The 11189-nt window shown below is 37.3% G+C and overlaps 1 protein-coding gene across 1 annotated transcript; it reads right to left on the bottom strand.

The window, feature by feature from the left end:
* Positions 1 to 874: 874 nt before the first annotated feature.
* On the bottom strand, positions 875 to 2398 carry LOC121977377 (probable WRKY transcription factor 70). The gene is made up of 3 exons (XM_042529962.1): positions 1935 to 2398; positions 1660 to 1764; positions 875 to 1578 (listed from the first exon to the last, which is right to left on the bottom strand). Exons 1-3 carry the CDS (start codon positions 2288 to 2290, stop codon positions 1146 to 1148), a joined length of 894 nt encoding a protein of 297 aa, XP_042385896.1. The 5' UTR covers positions 2291 to 2398; the 3' UTR covers positions 875 to 1145.
* Positions 2399 to 11189: the final 8791 nt, after the last annotated feature.

The following is an 11189-nucleotide window of genomic DNA, read 5'->3' on the forward strand; positions in this document are numbered from 1 at the left end:
CCTGAGGTCAGCCAAGTACACTAAGTGTCGAGTCACTTAGTCACGAGTCCGGAGAGTCTCTCGACTTCTGAGTGGATCACCGAACACCAAGTACTCAGGAAGTTTCCCGAGGTGGTCGAGATGCCCAAGTTCTCCAACCTAATGGAGAGCGTACTGAGTCAGGGAAGACGCGTACCTGACTCCTAACTGTGGCCCGAGTACCAAGTTCTCTAGAAGTATTCCCAAGTGAATGTTGCAGCTGAGTTGGGAGTGAAATCACCTGAATGCTTGAATCGGGAAGAAATGATGTTGAGGCCTGCGTATAATGCAGTGTCCTTAAAACAGATTCGTCTCATCTCTAGACGTGCCTCAAGATTGTCATGGGTCATATATTTCTTGAGACACAATGGTAAACCACGATCCCCACCCAACACTATTAGTCTCAGTGAACTGAGATATATCCGGATGCTATTATAGGTATTCTGCCGAGTAAGAGATGTACAACACAGAGGATGAGAACGAGGAGGAATGCAAGTGGATGGAGATTCTCTTCTTTGCCCCAAGGCGGTCGAGATGCCCAAGTGCTCTCGTTGAATGGCGAGCCTTGCTAAGTCAAGGAAGACACGTGCCCGACTACTTACTTTCGCACGAGTGCTAAATGCTCAAGAAGTATTCTTGACTGGATGTTGCAACCAAGTTGGAAGTGAGATTGCTCAAAGAATGCATGAATTGAGAAGAAACACATTGTCTTTGAAAGAGATTCATCCCACCTCCATACTTCAAGATTGTCGTAGGTCATTTAATCCCCACCAAACACTATTGGCCACAGTGAACCAAGAGATACTCGTTAAATGATAACCATCAACCATCAATAATCAACTATTACTATATGAGAGACTACAAAATATTCATACATTTATTTACAATTATAATACTTCATACAAATATAAACCAACAACCTTATTTTAAAAAATTTTTACACAGTAGAGTTCTCTCTATCCCCTTCTTATTTCTATTCACATTTTCAACACATATAACATAATATAGACGATTTCATCCACAGCTATCGTTATTATTCAGTTACTCTGCGCATGGACAATCGACCACACCAATATTTTGGGGTTTTCATCACACAGTTTCTGCTATTTTCCAGCAAGATATTTCCTTCAGTGAGCACTCATCAACGCAATTAACTCGTCAAACCCCATACCAAAGCCTAAATTAGCAGAGCTGTAATTGCCATCTTCAGCACTCAACGGAGCCAAGCCGGAGAACGTGGAACTGATCTCTGAGGAAGAACAACTCCCTGCAGTCGTCGACTCAATGCTTATCATCTCTTCCTCACAGTCTCGCTTCATCGCCGATGGAGGAGCCGCTAATTCCTTATCATCATCATCCGAAGCATCATCGTTCTTGTTCATTTTCGATTCCAGAGTGAGCGCCTGCAGGTCGGTGGCCGCAGTAGTATGATCGTCCTCCATGCAGGTGTGTTGTCCCACGTAGGTGATTGCGAAGATGGAGTCGTCCTCTTCGGTCCTCTGCACTTGTCTTGTGACTGGGCAGCCTCTGTCATGCTTGTGGACGCATCTGTAGTAGCTCCTGCAGTTACATAAACGAATAGCTGCACTGATCAAATTAAATAGATTTTCTGGAGAAATATATATAGACATGAAGATTGACCTTGGATGCTTGGATCCATAGATTCCCTTCTGGCCATATTTGCGCCATCCATGGCCGTCTTCAATCTTAGTGGAGAATATTGTTGTGCATGAGTATGGATGTGCTCTGCAAATTTGAACATATGAGCGCATGCACATGTTTACAGAACATATCTCTTTAATTATCCCAAGAAGTTTGGACAATTATTTCCATGATTTGTTATTGCACCTGTTGAAATGAATCCAAAAATGTTTTTTTTTTTGAAAAAAAAAACAGTTTTTTATGCATTAATTTACCTTCTTCTGCAGCTTCTTCTCCTCGAAGTTTGGAACTTCCTCTTGATCTGTTCATGGCTGCAGCTACTCATCCCTTCAGAGTTAATTGGTGCCTTATCCGATTCGGATTCATCCTTCTTTAGTTCCATGAAAGTCAGTGCTTTGGCGAAGGCGGCGCCGACGTCCACCAGCAGCTCCGCCGCCGGGCGGCTCTCCGGCGACGACAGCACGCCCTTAAGAAGAAGCAGCAGCCGCTCCGCCTGCTTCTGGCCTCTGTTCAACTCCTCCATTGCCGCCTCCTGCAGGTTGCTCTGCCATGACGACAGCGACGACGACTTCACTACTTGCTCAGTGCCATTAGATTTCACACTCTCCATTGATCGATTCGATTCTGCTGGAGTTCTTTATTCCTCCGAGATCTTCTATCGCGAAGTTGTTGGCTTAATTAGAATTCGTTTGCCCTGCCTTAAAAAGGAGTGCGGCCGTGGAATGGGGACAGATGATGAATCACCACGCTCGTAAATAGAGGAATCGACGTCAATCATTAAGCAAGACGCATGCAAGACGACAAAAGCGGCGATGCAATCAGCGTGACGTTCTTGGCGCCGCCGTCATAAATCAACTTCGAAATTTCTTGATTTAACTCGCTCATTTTCTGTATTTTACGTATACTTTTCGATCTTCGTTAGATTCCACTGTTAGGTTCGCGTCGAAAGTGTTACTTGTGTAAGAAGGTTTGAATTCTCCGTTCAGATTGCACTCGTTCATACTGCTCTGTTCAGACTGAGGTTGGATAATTGGCGGACAAGGAAATCTGTGAGATGGGCTCAAATAATTAAAAGTAATGAATAGTTAATAAATTCTTTTGAAATAAATAATTCTAATCAAATCTTGTGTAGGGTCAGTTCGTGGATTCGGTCGGATGTTGAGCTCCCAGTGAGTAAACGATACTGAAGTCTATTCAGTGGGCATTTCATATGATATTTTTAATATCATCTCTAATTCCATCTAAGTTCTGTTGGAGAGAACGAAATATAAATCTTTGTAAAGAGAAAGAGAAGTCAATAATAATTATTCTTAATTTTCTTAATTAATTAATCAAAATGTCGTGTAGAAGAACATATTTATATATACAAACAGTGGGGTAACCAATATTTTCAACGAGAAGATGTAATTTTTAAAAAATTTAAATATTAGCATACATTAATATTCACTATTTAAAAACCTAAATTTTGAATTATATAAACTGAAATTTAAATTTAAAAATTTTAACCATAGGGCTTCATTCTAATTGAAATAATGATCTGAAAAATTATTTATGATCTTGTTCCTCATAATATCTAGTATTCATACATATGAGTTCATTGTGATTTAAATAACCATCCTAATTACTAACTTTATAAATTAAAATTTATACTTTTCAACTCTCCTTCAATTAATAAACATAAAGGAAGAAAAGCTTACTTTCTTGAAAAATGGTTGCTTTTGAAAAAAAAAAATAGAAAAAATAATATAAGGAGGAAGAAACAAACTAGGAGACTTTCTTAATTAGCAAATTCGACTAATTTTGATTAGCTCGACAACGATACAAAGAGAGTAAGGTAATATAATGTAGGAATTATATTGTAATTAATTGTACAAAATAATTAAATACTTACAACGATCTCTCGCAGATCTGCAATCGACGTCAATAAGACTCATTGTCGGAAGAACGATCGCATGATTGGAAGGCTCTCCGCAATTCCACGAACCAATCACACCGCCTCAGATGTTCTTCCCTCTTTCGTCTTCTCACGTCTTTTTTCTCATACCCCTTAATGATCCTTGGACGCACTATTTATAAAGGGAAATGACCTAGGGGTATAATGGACTTTTCTATTAATAGTAGTGGGGAATGTGGACATGTTCTCACGTTCCCACGTTCTCACTTTCCCCATTTCCTACATCTCCCACTCGTCCAAGGTAAGTTACTAAGACTAGTTCATTCAGGTAAGTCACAAAGACTAGTTAGTCACAAAGACCTAATCAATCACACAGACTATTTGAGAGTTTGGTCACAAAGATCTAATAAGTCACATAGACTATTTGAGAATTTGGTCATAAAGATATAACAAGTCACATAGACTATTTGAGAGTTTGGTCACAAAGACCATATAAGAACATCCAATCCATACTTAGAGAAAATGATTCGTGCAACAGCAAACACACTGAGCGATAGTTGCTAAAAAGATTGTTACACCTTTACTTAGCTTCTCTTTGAGCGATCAATGCTAACAAAGTTGTTACACTTTACTTAGCCGCTCAAATAAATTAGAGACACACTCTGCATGACACATAGCCTCTTTCCTGGTGGCACATAACCTTTATCCAGGATCCATCCAATCTTCAAGTAGCACACAACCATTATCTTGGAGATATTCATATCTTGCTATTTACCCAGATTAAATAATTTCCATTTACATCAATATGAACATCTCTAATCTCTTATAATGACCATTATATCAAGAGCATATTCCATATCTAATATGCATATTTATTTCTATACATAACAGAAATGGATCGACTAGTTAATAATATCAAAAGATGTAAATATATTTAATCTTCCTTTTTAGCTAGAATCTATTCATTTTAATCAGTCACTTTACTAGTTATGCTCCATAGACCGAATCATACATAGTCATAGGATACACGCTAAAGTAGCAGACACTGATTAAAATTTCAAATAAACAGCTAAGTAGTCACTGAGGTAAAATATGAGATTAACTTATAATCTCAAAGGTCTAACAAAGTAGAGAAACATGGATTTATTCTCCTACTACCTTTATTATTGCAATAGCACATGTGGTATGAATCACATGTTATGATATTATTATCTTTACTAAAAAGAGTGCATGTTGTCTTCAAATTTAACATCGTACAGATTTTGATCTAGACATACCTAATGTCTAATCCTAAATTAAATATATGAGTCCCCTCGGGACGGTCTAGTGGCTAGCACATGAGGTGTTGCCACTATGAGGTTTGGAGTTCGAATCTCAGCAAAGCCGAGGTAAATGCCTCCCTTATGTGCTAGTCACTATTCCAAAGGCTAGTAGTCGCCCGTGATTTACCTCTTCTGTGTTGGCCTTGGGACGGGTTGGCAGAGGCACTGAGGGCGAGCGTATTCACCTTTTGCCACCTGAATTCAACATATGAATTTTAATCTGGCCTTCAACAGGTTCAGTAAATGGTGGCTTCATTTAATTTGATCATTATTAATACATAAATGATCTCATCTTGACACAATTATCAAGGCAACCTTAACTTATAGATCTGTCTCTAATTTTAGCTACGTAAGCTGTTCTATAAGTAACAGTCTTACCCCTATTTGTACTTAACAAATAGAGATGATTGTCCATGTGAGTGGACCAATCTCCACTTGCCAACATGCTCACCGAGATCTTATATGAATGTAACAAATATAACAAATACACTGAATAAATTATGGCAAATGACACAATCAAATCACAAAGTCTAATTGTTATTTCAATATTGTTACATTCTACGAAGTCCTAAAGACTTTGCATGTTCTTTAAATGACTCTTTAGTCATTGGCTTAGTAAAAGGATCTGCAAGCATAGCACGTATAGAGGCATACTCAAGAATTACTTTTCTTTTAGCCACAATATCCCTCATAAAATTATACTTAATTTCTGTATGTTTGTCTTTGCTATGATATTTGGGATCCTTGGTTTGACTGTCACAGTAGACAATTACGGGACTCCCACTATCCTCAACAATTTTCAGATGCTTCAAGAACCTTCTTAACCAGACTGCTTCTTGCACAACCGCTGAACATGCCATATATTCAGCTTCCATAGTCGACAAAACTACATAAGCTTGTTTCTTGCTGTTCCAGGAGATGGGGCCACCATTAAGCAAGAATACATAGTCTGATGTGGATTTTCTATCATTCAGGTCCCCAACCCAATTTGCATTTGAATAACCTTTCAGACTCATATCTGATCCTTGAAAACAGAGACAATAATCTGTTGTCGCCTTCAGATATCTAAATATCTTTTTTACTACCTTCCAGTGTCTTAGTCTTGGGTTTGACTGGAAGCGACTGACCAAACCCACAACATAGCTGATATCAGGACGTGTACACAACATAGTGTATATCAAACTAGCAGTAGCACTAGAATATGATTTTTTATTCATGACAGCTATTTCCTCTGGAGTTTTAGGACACATACTCTTGCTCAAAACAGTACCTTTCACAATAGGTGTATGTTCTACGTTGTAATTTGACATGCTGAAATGATGTAACATCTTATTTATATAAGACTCTTGTGACAGACCCAAAAGACTTTTAGGACGATCTCTTATGATCTTCACTCCTAAGATATATTCAACTTCTCCCATATCCGTTGTATCAAATTGTAATGACAACCACTTCTTGACTTCATTCACATATCCTATGTCATTTCCAGCTATCAGTATATTATCAACATATAATGATTAAATGACATACTTTCTTTTTTCCCCTTTTAGGAAAACACAATGATCCTCATTGATCATCTCAAAATCATAAGATAAAATAACTTTGTTAAATCTTATGTTTCATTGTCTTGATGCTTGTTTTAACCTATATAAAGACTTTCTGAGTCTACAGATTTTTTGCTCTTGGCCTTCAGCAATGAAATCTTCTGGCTGAACCATATAGATTTCTTCGTCAAGATCATTGTTAAGGAAAGCGGTTTTACATCCATTTGATGTAATTCCAAGTCATAATGTGCCACAAATGCCAAAATAACTCGTACTGACACAAATTTTACTACGGGATAAAATGTCTCTTCAAAGTCAATACCCTCTATTTGGGTATATCCTTTTACAACTAAACGAGCTTTGTATCTGTTAATCGATCCATCAGCTTTCCTCTTTATTTTGAGAATCCACTTATTCCCAATAACCCTTCGGCTCGGAGGAAGATCGACTAAGTCCCAAACATGATTCTGAATCATGGACTCTATCTCTTCAATCATTGCAACTTTCCATTTTTCTCTAACTCTATATCCCAATGCTTCCTCAATAGATTGAGGTTCGTCGTCGTCAATTGGAAGTGTAATCAATGTCTTATTCTCAATATCAAACCTCTTCTTAGGTTTGATCTTATGAACACTTCTCCGTAAGTTGGGCTATTGAGAAGTCAACTCATGACTCGGTATATCACTCCCACTCAGTTGACTAGACTCAGGTGTGCCTTTTGACATCTCTCTTGTTGATAATATCTCATCCTCCTCAAATAGAGGAACATTTTTATCAACATCACCTCTGATTGGGAACTCTGTTTCGAGAAAAATTGTATCTCTTGAATCTATTTCGGAGATGGTTCCATGTAGTTGCTCACTTATGAAAACATAACCTTTGGAGGTCTCATGATATTTTATAAAGATACATTTCTTACCTCTAGGTCCCAGTTTTTCATACTTGTGAGAACTATCATGAACATAAGCAGCTGACCCCCAGGGTCTCAGATTACTTAAATCTGATTTTCTGCTTGTCCAACGTTCATATAAGATAGATGGAACTGACTTTGAAGGTATTTTGTTAAGTATATATGTTGTGGTTAATAATGCATCTCCCCAATAGAAAATTGGCAAATTAGCCTGCGCTATTATAGACCTAACCATTTCAAGAAGAGTCCTATTTCTTCTTTCAGCTACTCCATTTTACTTTGGAATTCCAGGGATTATCAGTTGTCTTATAATCCCTCTATCATTATATATTATCTTGAACATATTAGACAAATATTCTCCTCCACGGTCAGTGCGTAAAGTCTTAACTTTATGTTTTGTTTGATTCTCAACTTCGTTCATATAACGAATGAAGCAATCCAATGCTTCAGATTTGTGAAAAATCAAATATGCATGGCCGAACCGAGAGAAATCATCAATAAATGTAATGAAATAGGAAGCTCTAGGTCTAGCCTTCACATTCATCGGACCACAAATATCCGAATGAATTAACTGCAATGTTGATTCAGATCTTATAGGCTACCAAATGGTTTCCTAGTTACTTTTCCAGCAAGACAATACTCACATATAGACAATTAAATCTTAGCCCAAGTGCCTAATAGACACTCTCTAGCCAACTGATTCATACGTTCTTGTCCTATGTGTCCTAATCTAGCATGTCAAACCTCATCAGTTATGTCCGTATTACTAGTTAGAGCAATGTTTGAAAAACAACCATCAATAGCATAATTGACATCTGGTTCTACATTAAGAACCATAAAATCATTTGTTAAAAAACCATGTCTGATTGACACTGAGTCAATCTTAAGTTCAACACATCGACTATAAAAATTAATACAATACCCTAAGTCAAGAAGACACGTAATGGAAACAAGATTCCGTCGAATTTCAGAAGCATATAGGACATCATGTAGAAACAAAACTCTACCACCACAGATGTTGAGTTTGCAAGTGCCGACTCCTTTGACTTCAACTCTTGCATTGTTTCCCACATAGATCCACTTGTTGCCAGCTAGTACCCGACGATACTCTACAAATGTAACTCGCTCTTGAGCTACATGGTTGGTTGCTCCCGAATCTATAATCCACAAAGGATAAGAATCAGCTAACAAAAAAATACTCAGAAAAAGAAGACACGCTGGAATTTACCTTTTTCGGCTCAATGCACTCCTGAGCGAAGTGACCCTTCTTGCCGCAGTTAAAAAAAGTCAACTTATTTTTAGGTTTCTTTCCAGTCTTCTTTACTATCTTCTTGATTGGGCCCTGTCCTATAGCAGCAGCTTCCCTCTTCTTTCCCTTCCCTTTCTTGAACCATTTCTTTTTCATGGATCCAGATGATCCAGCAGAACCTACAACCACATAGGCTTGTCCAGAAATCCTTGCAGATTCAACTCTCTCCGCCTCCAATTCTACATGGCGTGAGACATCAGTGAAAGTCTTAATACTCTCACCGTGAGTTAGGGTCTGCTTCATGGTTTTCCAAGAATCTGGAAGTGAATGAATAACTGCTTGAACCTGTTGTTCATCGATTAACTCATGACCAACAGTTTTAAGCTCCCGAATCATGTTCGACATCTCCCTGAGGTGTTGAACCATTGATACATTTGGATGGTTTTTGTAGTTGTCAAACCTGATTGTCAGCTGTCGAAGCTTGCTCAGACTTACTCCACTGTATTTTTCTTTAAGGGCTATCCAGACTGTATGAGCCGAAAGATATGACTCATACTCAAAAGCTAGGTCATCTACTATTGAACTAATCAATATGCCCTTTGCAATGGAGTCATTTTTCTTCCATGCCTTATAGGCATCAAGATCTTGTATGTGTTGTGTAGTGGGACCATCTACATGTTCTTCCATAACCTGATTTACAGCCTCTAGAACTTCTTATTCCTCAAGTACATATTGTATCCTGAGGTGCCAGATCTTTTAGTTATCCCCATTAAGTTTTTCATCCTTGTTGAGTTCAGTTATAATATTTTTGGTTGCCATAATCTATCATAAATAAACACATTATTTAGTATTCAGTGTAAATCATATGCATACAATTTATGATTGACTCAATATTAATTTGAGTTAGTTTACAAAATCAAGTGATAACAATATTTTCATTCATCATTCGTATGACCAATTAAATCAATATTGATCAACTCTATTACATACATCCCAACAAATGAACTAATCATTTACAATATCATAATTTCTTTAATTAAATGAACTGATCATTTAATAAATAATGATTACTTTAATTAAATGAGCTAATCATTTAATATATCATGAACTAATCATGCATCATGTCAAGTATACAACATAAATAAATGAATATATTATTAATATAAAATTATGCTGTATATTGTTAACATATAACTGACTGACATGAACGAAATGGACTAAAATTGTTCACACATAATGAAAAATAACAATAACAGAACTCTAGTAAACTAGATAGATTACTACCACTCCCACTAGGATAGACACTAGTGCAGTGACCAATATTATCCCTTTCATCTTGGACTCATTTGGGGTAATCTCAGGCAGGACAGCTTCAGGATTCACTATCGAATCCTTATCTGGATTCTCCACACACTCTCCTAAATCCTCTTCTGATTCTTTAGGATCTTCTGAATTCTCTTCAGATTCATCTGGATCCTCCTCTAGATCTACAGGATCTTCTGAATCCTCTTTAGATTCATCTGGATCCTTCTCTAGATCTATAGGATCTTCTGAATCCTCTTCAAATTCATCTGGATCCTCCTCTGGATCTTCAAGACCCCAATAGAAATGAAGTAACTGTCTGCACATCTCTGAATACGAGATGTGCCCATCATAATCATCCCAAAGTTGGAATGCTATCTGTCGAAGATTTTCTGACAGTGAATAGACTAGAGCCCATCTTGTGTGTGTGTCTTGGACTGGAAACTCTTCTCGCTCGAGTTTTCAGAACAATCGACGAGTCGACCAATAAGCCATCCGAGTCCTTGAACCAGGTCAAAATCAAGCTCCTTGATCTCCTCCCAAAGCTCATGTTGTCATAAATCATGACTAGCCATCTGCAAAATTGAAATTAAATAAGTCAATACAAAACCGACTAACCAGTATAAAACTGGCTTATTTCAATTTATATAGGCATAGTACCAACATAATAAATCAAGAAAAATAAATCTTCTCGATTTTCAGGAGTCTAAGTCAACAATTAGAACTGATCTAATTGGTCAGACTCATTGGATCGGTTAATTAGGGACCCAGATCCTAAGCTCGGTCCATTGTCCTTAATTAGAACTAATCTAATTGGACAGGAATTTTTGTACCTATGTTCTGTTACTGTTTGATCTAAATCCATTTCTACCAATTTCAGACTCATAGATCAAACTCAAATCCGTTTGATCAAACCAATATCCATTGGCTTAAGTCTGACTGATTAGAACAAATCTAATCATTTGATCAAATTTGACCCATTAGAACAAATCTGGTCATTTGATCATATTTGGTCCAAGTCCAATTAATCAACCCAAATTGATTTGGGTTTTAATCAAATTGGTGCAGTCAAACCAGCTAATGATTTGATTAGACCAAAATTGGTCTAGTCCATTTTTCATAAAAGATGAATTAATTGAACTCAATATTCAATTAATTACCACATGCATATAATAATAATGCTAAGCATGCATTCTTAAAATTCTACAGTAAGCATGCATTCTATTATATACAGGAGTGATATCCTGCGGGACTTAAGATGCGCGACTGTGCGCGCCTGCTTCGTTGG

This window comes from Zingiber officinale, chromosome 4B (genome assembly GCF_018446385.1).
Source record: "Zingiber officinale cultivar Zhangliang chromosome 4B, Zo_v1.1, whole genome shotgun sequence".
Lineage (NCBI taxonomy): Eukaryota > Viridiplantae > Streptophyta > Magnoliopsida > Zingiberales > Zingiberaceae > Zingiber > Zingiber officinale.

Bases quoted from the DNA above. Each gene is read 5' to 3' on its own strand.
- LOC121977377 (XM_042529962.1), bottom strand. From the start codon at position 2,290: ATGGAGAGTGTGAAATCTAATGGCACTGAGCAAGTAGTGAAGTCGTCG. The intron at 1,765-1,934 runs GTAAATTAATGC...TCAAATTTGCAG, and splicing joins AGAAGAAGCTGCAGAAGAAG to AGCACATCCATACTCATGCA. The intron at 1,579-1,659 runs GTCAATCTTCAT...ATGTAACTGCAG, and splicing joins TATGGATCCAAGCATCCAAG to GAGCTACTACAGATGCGTCC.